Source organism: Ananas comosus, linkage group 5, assembly GCF_001540865.1.
Source record: "Ananas comosus cultivar F153 linkage group 5, ASM154086v1, whole genome shotgun sequence".
Lineage (NCBI taxonomy): Eukaryota > Viridiplantae > Streptophyta > Magnoliopsida > Poales > Bromeliaceae > Ananas > Ananas comosus.
The window spans coordinates 1,206,441-1,227,741 of NC_033625.1; the positions used below are offsets into that span (position 1 = coordinate 1,206,441).

At 37.7% G+C, this 21,301-nt stretch overlaps 3 protein-coding genes across 3 annotated transcripts; 2 read left to right on the forward strand and 1 right to left on the reverse strand.

Annotated features, from left to right (window-relative positions):
• On the reverse strand, positions 746-7,423 carry LOC109710064 (probable phospholipid-transporting ATPase 4). Its single transcript, XM_020232477.1, has 10 exons — positions 5,226-7,423; positions 5,032-5,142; positions 4,593-4,869; positions 4,422-4,510; positions 3,940-4,027; positions 3,625-3,834; positions 3,086-3,211; positions 2,583-2,681; positions 2,282-2,473; positions 746-1,723 (listed from the first exon to the last, which is right to left on the reverse strand). Exons 1-10 carry the CDS (start codon positions 7,058-7,060, stop codon positions 1,061-1,063), a joined length of 3,690 nt encoding a protein of 1,229 aa, XP_020088066.1. The 5' UTR covers positions 7,061-7,423; the 3' UTR covers positions 746-1,060.
• Positions 11,573-13,305, forward strand: LOC109710065 (protein bfr2). Its single transcript, XM_020232479.1, has 2 exons — positions 11,573-12,161; positions 12,643-13,305. Exons 1-2 carry the CDS (start codon positions 11,597-11,599, stop codon positions 13,137-13,139), a joined length of 1,062 nt encoding a protein of 353 aa, XP_020088068.1. The 5' UTR covers positions 11,573-11,596; the 3' UTR covers positions 13,140-13,305.
• Positions 19,284-21,092, forward strand: LOC109710219 (heat stress transcription factor A-2-like). The gene is given in 4 exon segments (XM_020232711.1): positions 19,284-19,497; positions 19,944-19,970; positions 19,973-20,136; positions 20,138-21,092. Coding segments are annotated over 4 exon segments (951 nt in total). The 3' UTR covers positions 20,684-21,092.

Here is a 21,301-nt window from a genome sequence, read left to right on the forward strand (position 1 = left end):
GAGAGAATTTCCTTGCTTTGAAACTATTACAATAAGCGTACAAACGGAAACGAAAATGATGAACACAAAATAAACAAATCACAAACAGAAATAAAAAAATACACAGATTTACGTGAAAAATTTTTTGGAGAAAAAAATCACAGATGAGGAAGGAGAGAATTTCACTATCGAACAAAAAAGAAAATATATTGTACAAAGAGTACAACCAACTTCAATCTATTGCCTCTAGGGGCTTCGCCCCCCTGCACTCCCTGTGGACTACGGGCTTGGGCTTGTCGACCCGAGCTCCCTCCATTACTCGCCACAGGTATCCATTTTTTATTCACAACTTTATTTTTCAATTTGGTCGCACCGTAAAATTATCGGCAAGTCAAAATTCCAAACTAAAATCGATTATCAATTTCGAGTCACATCTAACAAAAACATTCCTTTGCCCCCTACAAAGTGCATATTTGGTCCCTTTTGTTATTGAAGAGTTTTTTTTTTTTTTTTTTTTTTTTTTTTTTTTTTTTTTTTCAAGCAGTAGCTAAGTATTTCACAAACAACAGTTTTTGCATTTTTGTTGCCCCGATAAGACTTGGAAACTAAAAAGCATAAGCAGTAACTTGAAGGTTTGTCGGGCGGCGGTCAAAGTCGAAAATACAGATCCTTTAAATGGCTCTATTTAAACAGCAAGTTTAATTGTTTTAACCATCCTAAAATAGTCTCTTCCGGTTAAAAAAACAACGCAATTAAAAACAAAAAAGGGAAAAATCAACATTTCACTACAATATAAAAAATAGCCAATGGACAAAATTTTGCACGTACATACATTATCAACTATTTTCGACACACATCTTCCACCTAAAAGAGATAATTATGGTACAACGCTGGCTTTGTAATTTGTATAAGTATAATGGAGAGGGAACTGAACCATGGGCTCTTCCCCATAAAATAAGAAACGAATTGGAGAGAAATTTCAAAAAAGCGGAAAAATCACACTTTAGCTACACTCACACAGACCCTAAATTAAAAAAGAAAAAGAAAAATCATATACATAAGAGGGTAAAGAAGACATATTTTATGTGCTGGTTTGAACGGTTGATGACGGTGCTTTCCTGTGCAATTTACCCTTCAACTGCCTGATCTTGGCGTCAACCCTTGCTGTAAAACCGATCTTTGTCTCCTGCCGCGCCTTCGACCGCTCCCTCTTCCACATGTTTTGATCCTCCACATCCTTCTTATAATATTTAATCTCCTGAATAACATGGTGGTCGAGCGGATTCCATTGTCTTTGGAACGAAATATGAGCCAAATATGGGATATTACACGCCGCAGCAACAACAAGTGTCACGAACCAATATATGGGAGCCGGCCCAAGCGCCTCTAGAAGGATCTGGTAGTTGTTTCCGGAGATCAGCGGTGAGGACATTCCGTAGGCAATTAAGAATAAGTACCATGTGATAATGCTGCCCCAAACAAAGACGTGTTGGATCCACGTGAAATGGCTCATTGTAAGGGCGATCTGGACGTTGACTGCCCAGATTATGCATGTGAACATGGTGGTCCCCACAGCCGCCATGTCAGCGGTCTGACCGCCCGCACGAAACGACTGGTCGTAGATGATGCCAATGGTGAGGAAGAAGATGACGAGGGAGGAGTAGAGGCCATTGCCCATCCACCCGAATATTCGGTACCAGTCAAAGAAGACATTCTTCGGTCCTTGCTGATATAAAGCTGGGAACTGCAGAGTAGATATTGCCCCATCAGATGGAATGTATGACACTGTAAAGATATGTTCACTAATATAGTCCTGTTAATTGTCAATTTACTTCTGTTGCCCCGTTAAATCTGAAGTTTCATACCCTCCACAACTCAATTTAGTACCTTATAATCTTGCTTAAAAAAAAAAAAAAAAGGCCAGCCCCTTTATAAGATATCTTTTTTTAAACACAAAATGGACTTCCCTCGTTAATCAGATGACTCCATAACTTTTACATGTTTTGGTAAGAAGCTGCACTTTTGAGGTGCATATACAAAAAGTCAGATCTTACAGAGCTACAGACGATTTTGCAGGCAGAGATGTATGTTATCATCCCCATCAAAAAAATATGCCCTTTCTAGAACAAATACATATCTAAATCTGTCAGAAGATGACTTTATCTAGTTAAGGCAACACTTTTATTTGTATAAAATCGGCACTAATAGAATACTTCATTATGAGTAGAAAATTTTCGTTTCTTCAGAGGCTACTCAAATTATTTATTTTTCTGCAATAATGGCTATAAAGTGAATTATGTACCTGTAAACAGACTTCAGAAGAAACATCTTGCTCAAACACTCCAAGTGAGATGACAGGTAAGGATGTAAGAACCACATTGAAAAGTAGCATGTACCAGTCATCATAAACTGACTGCCCGGAGAAGCCAGTGTATGCCTCAAAGTAGAAAATGGTGAGGCCAAAGGCTATATTCTTGTAGAAAAAATAGCATATCTGGAAATGATTCAACAAATTAGAACCAGAAAACCCCCATGCACACAGAGATTAATACATGGCATATATGTTGTATAAGCATTAGGCTGGAAATTTTTTTCTTTATTACCATCTGAGCAATTCTCTTGTAGCACCAATGCCCATGGACAACTAGGAGCCGCTCAAGAAACCGGAATTGTGAAATTGAAAAGTCACTAGCCATCACAGCCTGCACAAAGCAAAACAGTTTTTAAGCATGCTATTACAAAACAAGCTTCCAGAAAAAGCAAAAGCTAGAAGTTCGGCTAGCTAGAAGTCTGGAGCTTTTGCTACAGAGGAAATCTAAAACAAGCTTCTGGGCCCCAAAAAGCAAAAGATCCTATTCGAAACTTTTACTTGTGTCCCGACAAGAAGCTCTAGAAAAGAATTAAATGAAAAGGCAGTTACTGTTTCATCAACCAGCTCCGCTCAAACATTACATCTGCAGTAGTTCCAGCCAGGCCAAGCAGGCCACCCTAAGAAGAATGCCCATACCACTTATCTGATGTTCTTCTGGAACCTATTGCATAGTAATAAATTTGAAATATTGTAAACAAACAACAAACTAATACAAGTACAGATGATGCCGCCAACCTGCATTCCCTCCACGCCACTAATACCCACTCCAATATCAGCTTCTTGAATCATGCCCACATCATTCGCACCATCACCTATCGCCAAGGTGGTTTTGCCGGTACCTTCTTTGACTAGACGAGTAACCTAAAACAGAAAACAGAAAGAAAAAATAAAAATCTGGTCAAGGCTACTATCAATTGCAGTTCAGCAATTTGGCTCTGCAATTAAATACAATACAAAAGTTTAAACATATATCCCAGCAAAATCATCGATTTACCTTGATTACCCTGTAAAATCTGGATTTTTAAATATCAAATATGCCCATCAAAGGTGCAATTTCTAACAATAACAATCAATTTTAATTTAAGATGTCATATGATTCATGAGGATGCATCAGTCTTGTATTAGAAAAGTTCAGGCAGGCATACTACTCCTAAGAAAGTAGATATGTAAGAACGTTTTGAAGAGCATACAAGAAAATTTAGGCTTTGCATGAATATTTAAGTAAATAGATGATTCTTCAGAAGTACATATGTGAATATCTGAAATTAAACTACCAGTGCTTTTTGCTTTGGGGAGACCCGGCAGCATATGACTGAGGCGCAATTGACTGCTAGACTCAAGAATTGATCCTTCATATCCTCCTCTAAGGCATACGTCAAAGCTTTGCCATCAATAATTAAAGCAAATGCTGCATGAGGATCCTTCTCTAGCTTCACCATTTGCAACGCATTGGTGATTTGCATCAAAAGGCTCTCCTTTCCAGCCTGTTCATCCCTCAGAGATAAAGCAAAGCTTACCATAAAATGACTTAACGAAACAGATCAAATCCTGCTACAATACAAGAAGGGACATGAAAATAGGGACATTACCTTTTTGGCATCTTGTGCAAGCAAGTCGTTGTTCGTTGCGGACAAACAGATTTGCTTCATGCCTTGCCTAAGTAAGCTGCATGCATATCTGCAATAGAAAATGGACTATTAATTGAAGATGAACACAGAATGTGCTCCGATCATAAGGGCCTGTTTGGCCAGGTTGGAGCTTCAACAGAAATTCTGTTTATATAGAGCTGTTTGAAGCAACACCGGTAATAGCGTTTCAAAAAATCTCCTCCACAATTTATCGCAGCAGCAAAAGTAGAAGCTTGCTGCTGGGGGAAGATTCCGCTTTTGAGGCCTAACATTTAATGTTAGCTTCCCACCACAGCAAAACCTCCAGAATCGGTACAATTTGTTAGCCAAGCATCCGGTTTTTGAAAGATTCAGCTTTCTGAAGTAAAGTAGCTGTTCTAAAAACCAAGCCAAACAGCCATTATCTTCAGTTTTCAGCAAAATGAATGCACAAAGAAGCATACCCGATATTGATTGCAGTTTCCATCTTGTCACCTGTCAAAACCCAGATTTTGAGACCAGCTTGTGCTAATTTATCTATGCATTGAGGAACCTGAAAGTAAAATGGGAAATGATCAAACAATCTAGAAAAAAAAGGACTGGCATGTCAGTGCATTTAGATCATAAAATGTTACCCCTCTTTGTAATTTGTCCTCTACAGCAGTTGCACCAATAAGAATCAATTCTCTCTCGATTAAATCTGAGACTCGCTCAAGGTGGGATTCTCTATCAGACCCTATAGAAGTCTTTGCTTTAAAAAATTCACCATTCCATGCTGAGTACTCGGATTCCTCAAGCACTCTGTATGCCAATGCCAATGTCCGCAAACCTGCTTCCCCATATTCATTAAGATGCTTACTTGTTTCAGCCTCATATGTCCTTCCATTTTTTGATAGTCTATCAAATATAATACTAAAACCAAAAAAAAAAAAACAAAAAAAAAAGATCTATAAGACCAATCAAATGATTCAAGAATATACGTATAAAATTTACAGTTAGTTTTCAGGGAAAAAGGGATCAGAAGACAGAGGCAGAAGGAATCACAGGTCTTTCAGACAAGAAACTAAATCATACCTATCCGCTCCTTTGCACAGAAGAAGAATTTGCCCAGATTCATCCCGCACTATCACCGACATTCTCTTTCTTTTGCTGCTAAATTCCAAAAGATTGAGAATCTTGAACTCCCTGTAAATAATCCACCAAAGAGTTAATAGCCCAATAATGTAGAAGAGAAGAATTGTAACAATTGATGAAGCTAAAGTTATGACCTTTCTATTGGGTGCTCGGAGGATGAATATCTCTCCCTTATGAAGACACTTGATTGAGTCCTCTTACAAAATTCAAATCCAAATTCCCTTGCTGCGACCAGAAAAGCCCCTTCATCTGGTGATTCAGCTTCATAGTTAAAACTTCCGGTTTCCTCATTAAACTCGGGAATCGCAGTCTGACAAAGCGCGAGTATTCTAAAGAACAATATGATGGTAGCTGCATTTGGTTCTTTAGTCCAATTTCCGTGCATTAGACGGTCATCTTCAAAACTGAAACCTTTAATCTTTGATTTAGCAGCCTTCTCAACAGAGTATGTAATGCCACCTTCTATTTCAATCTCTAACGACCCAGAATCACCCCTGTTATTCTCCCATAGATCAGGATCATTGCTATTCTGATCAGCAGTTCCAGAAGCTTCCGATGCTATCTGCTTCGCTGCAGCAATTTCAACTTCACTCGAGCCCCTACCATATGAAACTCCTGCTATAGAACACTTCAAGAAATCCATCTGATTGCATGTTAAAGTGCCTGTTTTATCGGACAAAATCGTATGGACTTGGCCCAGCTCCTCGTTTAAATTCGAGGTCCGGGCTTGAGCTGGATTTCCCGTGTCCTCATCATACATGAGCAGATCATGGTTGATAAACATAGCCTGCAGAACCTTAACGACTTCAATTGAAACATAAAGTGAGATAGGTATAAGATATCCATAAAGAATAAGCGCCGTGACAAGATGAAAGATGCCAGAAATCAGAGACTTAGACGGATCAAACAAATTTGTGGTATTCTGCGGCTGCAAATACCACCAATGTGGCATCCCATACTTAGTCTTGAGAGCGAAACCAATAGAACTAATCAGCGAAATTAACACGAGAAGAGTGAACAGAATGTATATGATCTTATCCATTTTCCTTTCTATTCTGCTCCTCTTAGATGGCGACTTTGTCGCATTCTGCATAACTTTGCTATCATGACCGGTGAAAATAACCACTCCATAGACATACGAAGTGTTCCTCAGCTTTGAATCTCTGAGAAGAATCTGGTTCGGGTCGAGAGCATACACTTGGCGCTCATACTCAAAATTTCCCACAAAAGTGTAAAGGCTCGGATTCGGGTCCTCGCACCGAATGGTGGCCGTAAAATCCCTAAAAGCCTCATCTTCATCCAATTGAAGGGTGATCTCCAGAGACCTCTTGACCTTCAAATTGGTTTCCCCATCCAAATTCATGGTCTCGACATAGCATATCCCATCTTCATAGCTCGACGACAAGAGGAGCAAATCGGCGGGAAAGAACTGATCTTTCTCCACCTTAACTACATCCCCGACCCTGATCTTCTGCCAATGTTTGTACCCGAACTGCCCGTCCCCCTTATGAACACCAACCTTGCGGCTGTTAACCTTCATATCCTGCATGAACCGCCGCCAATCCTCCAACGCCTCTTTGGCCATACTAAGCCCTACGACGAAGGCCAGCGGCGCGATCATGCTGACCGCGGAGAACGGGGTCACGGGGGTTAGCGATAGGATCGCGGCCAGGAGGAAGTAGAGGTTGGCGACGCGGCGGAATTGTTCAAACAGGGCTTTGGGGAGGAAGGTGAGGATGTTGTACTTGGTGGTGGAGATGTAATTGGTGGGGTACTTGAGGGGCTTCTTGCGGTGGAGCCGGGGCTGGTTGCAGTGGACGATGCGGGAGAAGCCGGGGCCGCCGAGGGAGTCGGCGGCGGCGGCGGCGGCGTCGGCATCGAGGAGGACGCTGGGGCGGATGCAGGCGAAGGAGTAGAGCTTGCTCCACCGCAGCCGCTCCCTCCGCCGCCGCGCGCCGCCGCGGCCCATCTAGAACCTTCCAATTAGGGTTTCTAGAGCTCGGATTTGGTGCTACTACTACCACAACCGATCCAAACACACATGCATTGGGGTTTTGACTCGGAGATAGGGTTTATTGCAATCTAGATCTGAATATACTACAAATATTATGCAAAAAAAAAATAGTACTAAAATTGATCAAACGAACTGAATTTAACGCAGGAGACCGAATTTTGGAGCTTAAATTCGGGGAAAATGCGGGGAAAATCCGTACCACATTATCTCCAGATCTGAAGAACTACATACGAATCAGATTACAAACGCGATTATGATAACTAACTCGCGAGAACGATCCAAAACTTCGCATTTAAATCGAAGAACAGATCGAGAAAAAAAAAANTCGGAGACGATGGTTGAACGAGATCCAGCTTGGAGCAGGCGACGAGGAGAGGAGACGAGAACGCTCCGCGAATCACGAGGTGTGCGGAGCAACGAGGACCGTTGGATCGATCACGCGGAGGAGAGAGACTTTTATCCGACGTAGTAAACGAGAGAGAGTAGAGATAAAGAGTTATAGCGAGAGAGATTTTGGGGGGGTTTGTTGCGTGTTATACAGTAAAGTACCTCGGTTTTGTTTTTTTAATTGATACGCATCGAAATCGCACGATATTATTCGAGATATAAAATTTAATATGATTATTTTTATCTTTCGATGTAGAGGAATAAGAATTTTATTATTTATTTAATCTATAAAAATCGCAGTGCGGTGCGCCTAACAAGAGAAATTATTAGCTGCACCACGTGTCAGTGTATGGGTAGACTAATATATTTAATAATTAATAAAATCTTATAATTTTTGGTGTGCAAACGTTCAAATATGAATTTCCTCAATACTCATTTTTCTAATAAATTAATGCTCTTATTAGAAGACGTTTCAGATAGGGAACAATGTTGGACACACAAAAAAATAGTAATACAAAATTTATGATATTTATTAAGCTGATCTTTGAAATTTTAGTTATAGAATATTTAAATTAGATTTTTGTGTATGCGAATGTCATGCAACGAGAGCATGCAATAGTTTCTTGGTCAACATTGTTCCCTTTTTTTTTTTTTTCATAGAATAGAATGCTTGGTATGGACCATGGAGCAGATGTTGCATTTAAAGAGGTGGGTGTGAAGAGACACGAAGAATTAATCACACTTTATGTATATCCGACGTGGCACGTCAGAGAGTAGTACAGCTTTGAATACTATTCCCAGTTCGTTGATTATTGCTTGGACTTGGTTCACCACTTCACTCATGAACCCCCAACCAAAATCATCTTCCACAAGTCTTGTCCCCGAATATATATAGTTAATGTGTTAGCCAGTATATTCGCATGCACGAGTCAATTAAAGATTCAACATATTAACGATATATGATAACATTTATAATGGATATGTAAAAGTACTCCAAATAATAATGTATTTTATAAATGCATGCGCTAATCAATTTGATTTTGAAATATATTAAATCAAACAAAATAAGAAAGAAAGAGTAAAAGGCTAAACTAAATGTAATCAAAATAACTTAAGTTTGGTTTGGTTGGTTTTTTGATTTGAATAAGAAAAGTTCTTTGGACTAAGCATTAATGGTACTTTCATTTCAGAAATTTTAACTAGTGGTTAAAACACAAATTATTTAATCATTATCGCAAAACTAATATGCATTAAAAATAATTAATTTGATTTTGACATCTTTTAGTTCTCAATTTATATAATTGAATTGAAGTAATCAGTATATATAAGTCAGATTAATTTGACAATTAGATTTAGACTGAATGATACTAAAACATAATGTTAAATAAGAAAAGATGTTTTAAATAATTTGGGTTGATATATTGATTAGAGAAAATGGGTGTGAGCTGGAGGTCCACAGTTGACGTGGTGAACTAAATCCAAGCAACAATTTCTACAATGGGAAAGATTGATTGCCGGGCAGTTGCACCGGATGGAGTCTTTTGCCAAATTTAGACCAGCCGGTGGCCGGCCTTAAATTAATCTTAAATAAATTAGATGCTTTCTTTCCACTATTCCTACCAAATTTTGTCACCAAACAACCTAATCAATAATAATAATAATAATAATAATAAAATACCAAATGTGCCTAATGCAAGTTAAAAAAAAATTTGTGGTGCAAAGTGCTTCAAATTTTTAACTAGTTTTATTTGTAAACAAGGAATGTTGCATACAGCTACTTAATTTAGATTTTCTATCATAGCAAAAAAACACTTATCTTTAAAAATAAAAAATATATATATATAAACATATTAATAATTATTTTATTAAATAGTACTACAGATCTCTTAGAAAGAATAAAAAGTATAGCTTTGACTAATTCAACAAGATTATTTGTGTAAAGCATAAAACTAATTTTGTTAATGGCCAATTTCTGACTCCTAAATATCTTCCCTTGGTACTTGTTGGTTCAACGGTCGGTTTTCGTTCTCGGAATATTGGTTGAGTCGAATGAAAGGCTCATGATTGAGACGACAAAGTCGTCGTGATGCAATAATATGCATCATTGTATTCATAATTTATGCGCATACATATCCATCCCTTAGGACGTGGCCTCCATGCACTATTCACTCACCATCCGGGCGCATTGCGTGTACGCACGGGTCGGTGGGGCCCCCAACGTGCCCGCCTCGAAGCTGTGAGATTGTTGTTCGCTAGCTTCCACGAAAGCGATTGGTTGTCCCCCGCTGTAGCAACTTGGATTCTGCAATACAATTATTACCCTTATCCTGTGCACTTTGCATAACTTATATCATGTTGCACTCGTAATGGACACGTGCGGCCACATTACAGGTCTTCTATACCGTCACGCTTTACTTTTCAGAAGGTCATTCATTCTACCATTATGTTACTTAACTTCCGTAATTTTTTGAATATAATCATTATCCAAAATAGTACAGTCGGATTAAGAGTTTTAGTTTTACTATACTTTATATATAGAATTATCTGAGAATATCTCACATTCTCCTTAAGACGTCGAGATAATTTTAGTTCAATGTTGATAGGCAAATGGTTTGCAAATGTTATGAATTATTGGAGTGATCAAACAGTTTGATTGGATGGGATGGAGAATTAAAGGGGAATATATATTGATCTAATGGAAGAGAGAAATATAGGGCATCTTTTATTTAAACTATCTTAGAAAGTATAGTTGGCAGGCCGAATATTAAAAGTCAGCTGCAATCTTAAAATGCTTTGAACGCGAATCTCGTGATTCTTTCTTCTTCCGTATCTACAAATAAAGAACGACTACTGTTAAGATTGCAGCAGGACAAGTGTTAGATTATTATATAAAAAATTAATTCTATGGAGTAGTGCAAGGAAAGGGTGTACATAAACAAAAATTCTCTCAATAAGGACAGATCAAATGGATCAATTCATCGATCACTTTATTTGACGAAACAAATTATAATATTACTCGTAAAAGATTCCGCTCATATATTCGGCAATCTTGTGAGTTGTGACTCTTTTTTATTTAATTTCGACCTTTATTCCCCTTTCCTATTCCTTTTAGCGTGCGTAAAAGTTAAAACAATGAAGCTGATCTTTTTTCAAAATGCTTTTGAGCTGATATTACCTGAAAGAGGGACCAACCCAACTTGCTTTAGCCCAGCCTAAAATACATTGTACCATTGAGCTGGAAAAGGGCCTAACTTATATATCCAGTCATGTTGCATTTAGTTGCGATTTGAGTAAAAATGTACGAATGAGATTTCGGTATTTAGATTCAAATAAGTGGGCTTGAACAACTTTTCTAATCGACAATCAGAAGCTACACGTCTAGCACGTGAAAAGGCTGGAGCATTTGTGCTTTGGTGGAAAGCAGAAACGAGCTTTTGAGTCCCTAAAGCAAAGGCTTCTATCTAATCTTTCGCTCTAATGCGGCGGCCAAAACCATATTTGAGAACATTAGTCTATCTTGGGTTGCAAGAAATAACGTGTTACACACAGCTATAAAAAGTACAATCGAAAAGTACTTGGTTCGTTTCCAAGCAAAGTTGGATCGCACAAATCATGCTAGTTTAGAAAAAAGATATGATTTATATATTCTACTAGAAAATGAAGAAGCATATCTTTATATATTTTCACTCCACTTCTTTTGACCCAGTAATCTCATATGGAAAGATTTAGATAAGAACCACTGTCTAATGTGGTGAACCCTGCACGTCTATATTTACAAAGTTTGATCCCTTGGCCTTTGTAGGAACCAGAAGTAGGTTAGTTTGGGAGGGCATTGCTTTTAAAAACGGAAAAAAAGAAATCCAGATAGGCCAAAAGGCCCACCCATTCTTTTCATTTGTGGGCTCGGATCTATTCTAAGCTTAATGGGCTGGAAGCCCGATAACCCAACGTTAGGCCCATTGTTACAGTTTAAAGCCCAATAAATTTTTTTAATATTTTTAAAGTTCGTTTACCACCGCTCCCTCCACGCGCGTGCAACACCCTGGTCTACTTTTAGCTCCTCCTCAACGAAGAGAGCTTTATTTTTTGTTTTTTGAGTTATATATGTATATATATTCTTCGTGTCCTCCTCTTCTCGAACCCATGGAGCTCGAATCCGAAGAAGGGGCGAAGATCCCCATGAAGCGGGGCTCCACGACCCACATCGGAAGAGCCCTAGGGTTTCCGTCGGGCCCTTCCTCCTCCGATCGCACCGTCTCCCGCCGCCACCTCTCCCTCCGCCATGACGAATTCGAGCTCCAGTTCGAAGTAATCGGGAGGAATCCCATCGTGGTTCGGAGCGCCAATGGTGGGGGCGATAGGGTTTATCGGAACTCGGAGAAGGGCGAGCTGAAACGTGGGGATCGGGTCTCCTTATCCCTAAAAACCCCATTTTTTTGGGTTGTGAGGAGAGTGGGAGGAAGGGGGGAGGAGGGGGAGGTGGATAGGGCGGTGTTGGATGCGGTGGAGAGGAGGGAGAAGAGGACATTGGAGAGGAGGAGGAGGAGGGAGGAGGAAGAGGCGGCTAGGGCTCCGATTTATGGAGGAGAAGTAGATGACGAAGTGTTTAATGCAGCGCTGGAATCGGATTTGGCTCATTTGGATCTCCCCCAAATTGATCCAGTTCAAGGTCAGATCAGAATTTCTCTTTTCGAAGTTCAAATTTTGATCTTTGCTGTACAAATTTAGACACTGTTACTCCTAGTAACACTTCAAATTTCGTCTTAATTCTCTTATTTGGAAGCTCATTAGTTCATGATTTGTGTTGATCTCCGTTGACTTAGGTAGAATTTAACAAGTGTAACTAAATCCGACGATTTGAGATGTTTTTGCCATGATTTGACCTTTTGAACAAAGAACAAATTAGCATTCAATGAATGAAATGCCCTTTCTAATTATCATGAGATCTAAACTTCACTAGAGTAGCATAGGAAAGCACAAAATGTAATTCAACTTGAACACATTTCATTCCAAAACAGCATATACAAAACCCCGAATCCAATTCACTTGGATTCATTGAATTTCAAGTCAACTGAATTCACCTATAGTTAAGAAATCTTGTTGTTGTAGTAAGACGATTGTTACATGATTTCATTTGACGGCGAGTGCAGAGTTCGGATTCATAGTGATGGGTCACGAATTTGACAATTACCCGAAGCAAAAGCTCCGTCCTATGAAGAGTTGGAATTGGTATCTTGAGGAACCAAGAGAGAAGAACTCTGATGAAGAGGAAGGAGCAGCAGCCAATGATGAAGCAGTCACTTTAAAGGGTAAAAGCAAGAATAGGAGAAGAAAAAATAGCGGCAAAGAAGGCGAAGACGAGGATTGGATGGGGGAGAGCGAGGACGAGGAGGAGTTCATCTCAAAATCCGGAAGTGCCAAGAGATCTAAATATTCTACAAGATCTAAGGACCCCAAAAAACCACGTAGTGATTCGATGCAACGTAAAGGTGTTATGGGTTATAAAGATGGAGAGTATGGGGAAGGCGAGGAAGACGAGACCTTGGGAGGTTTTATTGTTGACAATGACGACGAAGAGGAAGCAACATTGGATGAGGAAGAAGAGGAATTTGATGAAGAATATGATGGCGACGACGATAATGATTGATTAGGCGCCGAGGTGTTTTTGCATCATGGGTGAAGTCAAACTATGGAGAATAGAGTAAGTTTAGTTTTTTGGTTTGTTGTATCATAGTTTGTAAATATGTTGGTTGTGAATAATGTTTTGATAATTGTTGATCAATATTCAATAGTTCTTTTTTTTGTCTTATTAATTTCTTCTCTCGGAATATGTGATTATTCTAGTTGCAATTAGATAGTTATCATAAGTTAGTAACCAATACTAGTTTTCTGTTCCATTTGTTCCTTCAATTTTCGTTGGATTAATTAGAAATCAAGTTGAACTCCAAAGTCTCCAATTTAAAGTATGTGTATAAATATACACAGTGATATATGCACACTTGGTAATGCATATTATTACATGACAAAAAAACTAATGTCTCCAAATGCATGTGCCATAGAAAACTCATTTTGTTATTTGGGGCTGTATGGATAAGTTTGTGACACCTATTTTGATGTATTTTCACTTGTAACCTTATCTTCCTGAAGCAGAAGTTGTAGATGTTACAAGGAGGGAGAGAGGGTTACAGTTGTCTCTATCATTTCTAGAAATTAGCTTTTATAGAGAGTACTGGAAAAGTACTACAGTGTTTGCTTATATATTTATGAAAATCAGGGAAAAAAAATAAGTGCCAAAAAGGGGAAGAGAGAGAAGAGGTTGCGAAGCAGGAGAGAATTTGTGTCTAAAAAAATGATCTGGTCACTCGCCCGGATTCAAAGTTTAAATTTAAACTTATATTTTAATTAAAATTTTAATTTAATTTTAAACAAAAGGGTTAAATACTGGTATATCCTTTTAATTAAAGTTTAAAGTTAACTTATATATCATTCTTAATTTTAAGTTAACAAAAATAACTTTTCGGTTGAATTTTCATCAGTTTTCTTTAAATTTTCTACAGCCCCGACTAAAAACATAAATAAATAATCGTAATCGAGAAGAGAATCATCTCCACCCAGTGTCATATCATATCTCCTTTCTATCTAATTTTAGAACATCTGGTATTAAGAAGAGAATCTTTCGTGAGGATTTAACTTTTTGGCTATTAGTCATATATGGAGTACCAAGCTATAAAAGAGGTGAAGTACTCAGCCTACTCAAAAAGGAAAAAGAAGTGATTTTTCAGTTTCTAGATAAAAAAAAAAAAAGAAGAAGAGAAAGGGCAAGGGAAAACTGACGAAAAATTTAATTTAGAGGACATTTTGTAGGGTAGTATGCAGGGTAAATTAAAATTTAGAGGGATACAGAAGTTGTTTTTAAACTTGTATTTAACCCTAAATAAAATATATCAAATATAATTGATATATATTTTCGTAATAAATATATTTATTATGTACGAATTTAATTTCAAAGAAGGCTTTTGGCTTTCTAGGCAGGATTGAAAGGAAAAATGACGATGGGAGAATTTTTATTTCACCCGAAAATGAAAAGTAGGATGAGATTTCTGCACTAAACACTCGCAAACGAAATTATTCTTTTTTCGATTTCAATTTCTGGGTGAAAAAGAACGAAACCAACACACTCATAACATTTTGGAATCATTGCTTATGGACCACTGGTCCTATCTACAACACTTCTATTAAGTACAGTTTTAATGGATAATAAAATTACTATGCATATGGAAATGTTAGGAATCACTTCCTTACGAATGCGAATATTAGATATTTGAGGAATTAAAATTGAAATTCATATTCGATAAAAATGAATTTTTAGGTACTGATTAGATATTAAATGAATACATATATAAATTATATTCTTTAATAAATATATAAAACTAAGATAACAAAGATTTGCCTATACATATTCAAGATTTCTAAAATCCATAAAAAAAAACTAAGTAAAAAATGCAAAAAGTTAAGATCTTTTTCTAAAAAAACTAACTAACGTCAATTATGGACTAGATAAGAATGTTACATAATAAAAATATGTCAAAATTGGTTTTAGTTCCGAATAATCCGAATTCAAATTTGAATACAGAGAAGAATAATAAATTCAAATCTCTAACGACTCGACCAGCTAGCAATAATAACTCGTTGAGTCCAAACCATCGATCCAAAACGGTTAAATTCAGTTACTATTATGGCCGTGTGAGATCTCATATATTACAATCAGAATTATTTTTTCATCCAATATGAAACTATTAGGATGTTACAGAATCTATTTTCAAATATAATATTTTTATTCGAAATCTAAATTTGAATTCCAAAATGAGCCGAAAAGTAAAATCCATATGGTTCGATCCATTTTCATCCCTAGTTCTTGGAGTAAGATCTCCAATTTGTTAGAAGAAAACGACAAAACAGCACACTACTCCAGTCCACTGGACCAGGTCCAGTCTATAATTTCTCCCATAAATTGGTATCCAAATAGTATAAAGCGTGCGGGGTAGCTACACTACTGACTACTTACTATATCCGGCCATTCATATCTATCTTTCTTCCTCAAAATATTAACTATAATACTTTCTTAAAAAATTTATTATGGAACGGATAAATTCAAAAAAAATAACTTAATTAATTAAAAATATCACATCATTTATGTAGCTATTATATTTTATATATCATTAAATACGATCGGAAAGATAAACAATATTCATTTTCACCACCTTTATTGAAAAAAAAAAAACAGATAACACGTATTGGAAGCACGATTCGTTGTGAGAAAAGCAATGCTGACTGTACATCTGTAATATAACTGTATGATGTACACCATAACTTTGCTATTGCTAGAGCTCAGCCATTAGTTTTTAGTTAAAAATATATAAAACATTCTCGCACTATAGATTATTTCAGTTCAACTATCCCATCTTTCAAAAGTTAATTTCGAAGCTCAAATTTTGTATTTAAATAATTTGATTATTAATTATTTATTTTCATAAATTTGTAATTATATAAATTATATAAAATATACTAACTAAACCCGCTAACATAAATGACATATTTATATTTTAAAGTTTGAAAGGGACTCAAATCAAATAAGTTTTTTTTTTAAAATAAGAACTCAAACTAAAATTTTTAAAGATTAAATAGTCAAATTTAAATAGGTGGTAGTTGATACAAAGTTTTATGCATTTTTATTTTTGGTTCAAGCAAATTTTTTTTAAAATAATTTTAGAATATAAAGAGTGTAGAATATACCCACCTGTATAAGCTCGACAGCTAGCAATTTTCTTGTCGGTAAAAAGCTGAGCACCAAATCTGAGAAGCGATCTGCGGCAGACGATCTCCGTTGTCCCATTCGAAATCGACGGCCTTGATCTCTCCACCGCATGATCGATCTGTTGGGGGTGTCCGGTGCGTCCCGCCATAAATCTGAGAGTGCGACTGGGTACCTATTAACTGGTGGGCCACACCAATTACGAGCCCTGGCCCACATCGTGTTACCTGCAAGAGCTTCTGGCGTAGACCTGGTGCACAGAATCAGCTGTGGACCGTGTTAGGTCTTTGCCCCTCATCACCGCATTCTGTTTGAAAGTAATATCAAATACCACCTCTGTGATTTCGTACTTTTTTATTTTAGTATTATGTTATTTAAAGTGTATCAATTTAGTATCATATGGTTTTTCTTTTTTCTTTTCGTCAACTTCTCTGTTAACATTTCGTTAAATTATATAAAAAAAATTTTCAAATATCCTACATAAGTTTATCGAATATTCACTTTAACACTTTTTAGTGTTTAACTTTGTCATATATTTGACAAAAAAAAAAAATCATAGAATATTAAATTGATATATTTTAAACTAAAGGGTATTAAAATGAGAAAGTGAGAAATCACAGGGGTGGCATTTGAAGTTTACTCTTCTTTTAAATCTCCACCGTCCGCCAACTTTTGAACTTTTTCCACTTTAAAATGAGTTAACTGCACTTGTCCCTAATCTTTGCCTTTTTTTTGACTCTGATCTTTATTCTATTATTTTTAAAATTATTAGATTTTTTATTTTTAATTTTATTACAGTTAAATTAAATTATAGTCTAATTTTTAAAACTTTTTTAGAATAGCTTGGTGGTGCATCAAGCTCATGTAGGGTATTTTAGAAGAAACAAAAATTATTATATGAAAGATCATAGTAGTTGTAAATATGAATGGTCATATTTAAATTGGTAGGATTGACCTTTATTAAGTGGATATAAATACAAAGAAAGAAGATTATGAACAAAAAATTTTAAAATTAAAAATTAACGATAAACAGTACGATTAATTCTGAAAATTTAAAAATGTGAGTGACTTTAAAAAAACAAAAAAAAAAAAAACTGCGCACCTAAAATGAGAAAATGAGATAAAAGTTTAGGACCAAAGGCACAATTTAGAAAATCCGGTAGACCAAAATGAAAAATCAAATAGATATTTGGCATCAATCAATCATCAATGGTGCAATTAATGCTTTGCTTTTTTAAAGTTGTTTCCTCAAATGAAATGAAGCTTTTAAAGCAGCGCACAGATTCAGCAGTGGTCTACTGATGACGTGGTGAGCCAGGTCAAGGTAAAAGCCAGGGAGCGAATACGCGGACGTTCTTCAGTGTAACTCTGTACCTGATATGGTAGACTCGATGTGGGACCCAGGCGTCAGTGTAAAGAGCTTGGTGAGTGAGCGTTACACTGAAAATCTGGCCGTATTTTATTTTAATTTAAGCGGCGTATGCGTTATTTGGAAGCTTCTAGAAACATACGTCCACGTGGAAGATGCGCGCACCCGATTCGCTGAAAAGCTGAACGATCTAGTATCTTCCACTGCTCCCCAAATTTCTTTTTTTTTTTTTATAATTTTTGTTATCGCTTCTCTCGATGCATCCGTACACGTTCACGGGTCCCTATTTTCGGCGGGATATATATATATATATATATATATATATATATATATATATATATATATATATATATATTTCACTACTACTCAGTACTCAGTGAATGATACACATTGTTATAAAATAGGCTCAGTTATTAAAAAATTTATATATAGAAATTATTAAATTTTTAATTAAAGTATATACAATAGATGATGATGTGTAAAAATACAAAATTATCTCAATCGGTGGATTGCACGTTGTGTAGCACTATAAAGTCTACACATTTTTATACAAAGTTAAAGTAGAGGAATAGTTCGGTACGGAGTGGGCTGGGCGCAGGTGATTACTTTGTTTTAGCACTACTAAAGGACAAAAAACATGTAACTTGTACTCTTTTTTAACTAGTAGAAAAAATCTTAATAGAAATTAGTGCGAGAATAATAGCTGCTTGGATAAGTGGGGAGTAAATACTTTTACAGTTAGAGCATATTTGGTTCATCATTAAAATAATAAAAATAAAAAATTAAATTACATTGCTTTGAATTAAAAAAAATAAAATAATGAATTATTCAAAAATATTTTATTCATTATCGGCATGAAAATCGAAACAAAAATTTAAAATTTTGAGAGAGCGTATTTTGATTAAGTGAGAGGAGAGTGACAAAAGAAGAGGAGATCGAGGAAGGTATTTGTCAATAAGCCCTTTCTGTTAGAATAGACTGATCGAAAATTTAAAACCGGCTTGAGCTATAAATAAATTTGACTATTTTTATTATAGAATGAAATAAAAATCAAATTTTGATTTTTGTAAAAAAATCAACAACTACTGAAATTTATGAATTTCTTACCGACTGTATACTCTAACAGAGGAAACCAAAATATCCTCTTAGTCTAAGGAGACAGTCTGCTATGTAATATTTACAGCACATTATTTGTTCCCGACTAATCACATTTCTCTCTTTGAGAGAGAAATAGAATAAAAATATTTTTTAAAAAAATTATGATGTGATGGGTGAATTTTAGGATAGTCGTTTGATAGATTAAGGGCATTTTGGAATTTGTCCAGTCTAAGCGTGCACAGGTGGGCTTTCCCAAACAGGAAGCCGTGGGGGCCCACGCAGTGAGAAGCTTCGGAAGGAAAATTGTGACCAAAATATCCGCCGAGGCACCGCTGTTCCTCTCCCTCTTTCCAGAAACTTCTCATCCCTCTCCTTCGTTAAAAACACCCNATTTTGGAGTGGAGTAATCGACAATGGATCGGTTTTTATATAACCCTTTTATTAGAGATATATTATTAAGGAAAGAGGGGGAGGGGGAGGAGGAGGAGGAGGAGGAGGAGGCGCCGCAGCCGATGGCGGGGCTGCAGGACGCGGGGCCGCCGCCGTTCCTGACGAAGACGTTCGAGATGGTGGAGGATCCGGCGACGGACGGCGTCGTGTCGTGGAGCCGCGGCCGCAACAGCTTCGTCGTCTGGGACGCCCACGCCTTCGCCACCACCCTCCTCCCCAGATACTTCAAGCACAACAACTTCTCCAGCTTCATTCGCCAGCTCAACACCTATGTTAGTAATTAGTGCACCTTATTTCTCAAAAAAAAAAAAAGAAGTAATTAGTGCACCTTTTCTTCTTTTTTTTCTTTTTTTTTTCCGCTCTATCTATCTATATATATAATAATAAGTATGCGTAGACTATGTTATTGTCCAGCTTGGTGATCTATGTATATATATTTTTAGTAAAGCTACATATTATTATTGTATTCATATCAAATTAATGAAATTTCTTTTAGTATTTATTTAGGAAGGTAGAGGTAGTTCGTAAGTTCGAAAGGGGTGATTCTTTCTTTCTTTCTTAGGGGGAAAGCCTTGAATGCTTGATGGAGATGGAAGGATTTATTTATGATTTTCTTTAAAGTAATTAAATAAACGTGCATATATATATATATATATATATATATATATATATATATATATTATAACAATCACTAATTAAAAATAAGATTTTGATTTCATCAGGGTTTAGGAAGGTGGATCCGGACCGTTGGAATTCGCGAACAGAGACTTCTTGGGAGGGCAGAGGCACCTGCTGAAGAACATCAAGCGCGGCGCAACGCGCCGCCCCCTCACGCTCTCTCACTACGGCGGCGTCGAGAGCAGCAGCGGATTCGTCCAGCTGGGCAAATTCGGGGCGGAGGCGGAGGCGGAGGTGGACGCGTCTGCGGCGGGACCGGCGCGTGCTCATCGAGATCGTGCGGCTGCGGCAGCAGCAGCAGGGCTCCCGCGCGCAGCTCCTCGCCATGGAGCAGCGCGTGCACGGCACCGAGCGGCGCCACAAGCAGACCATGTCGTTCCTCGCGCGCGCCGTCAGGAACCCCGCCTTCCTCCAGCAGCTCGCCGGCTTCCGCGGCGAGTGCGAGCTGCTCTTAAGCGGAGCCGGCAAGAGGCGCCGGCTGCCCCTCAACCCCTTCGCAGGGAATGTTGACCCCGCCGTGGCCGGCGCAGGCATGCAAAGCCTCCTGCCGACCATCCACGATCGCGACGACACGGTCGACGTCGAGCCGAATGCGACGGGGGTCGTGACCGACATGATCTGGGAGGAGCTGCTGAACGACGCGCCGGTTCTGGGCAGCGAGGTCCAGGACGAGCAGCAGGAGATCGAGATCGAGGTCGAGGAGTTCGCCGCGGAGCCGTGCAGATGGGGCGACGACGAGGTGCACGACCTGGTGGAGCAGATGGGGTTCCTCGGCTCGCCTTAGAAAGATATGTGCTTCACGAGATTGTATAAGGATTGCTTTGTTTATTATGCTGTTCGGCTGTTGTACATAGTTTGTAACTAAGCAGATGCATGCACCAAGTATGATATCTATCTATCTATCTATATATGCTTGTATGCCTTTCTATAGAGTCTTTTTTTTTTTTCCTTAATCCCCCCCTCTGCAATTTACATGTAGTTGGAAGTGTATATTGTAGCTGCTAAAGAATGGAATGGATGCATGGAATTATATATAGTTGAAGATTAAGGTGGCGGAGGGTGCAAGGGATGTTCATCATGTTCCTGTGGGATTAGTTACTGTGCGTGTATGTTGTCTAAACTCGAGAAGTGTGATTATGTTTTAAATGGTTTGGTGTGTGTTAAATATTGTATTCGATCTGTTAAAATTTTAAGTTGGCTAACTTGCTTTTTTTCTGTTTTTGTAATATTGTAGAATCGTGGGGAATTTGCAGCAAACAGTTGGCTGAAGATATATATTATTTTTCTCAATTTTTTCTGCAACAGATCTGGTTCCCTCGAAAGTATCTGTGTCACCCTTCACAGCATTTGCTCGCTCTTTTTCTCAAATTTTCTTTTCTTCTTCTTTTGTTTCTCTCCCTCT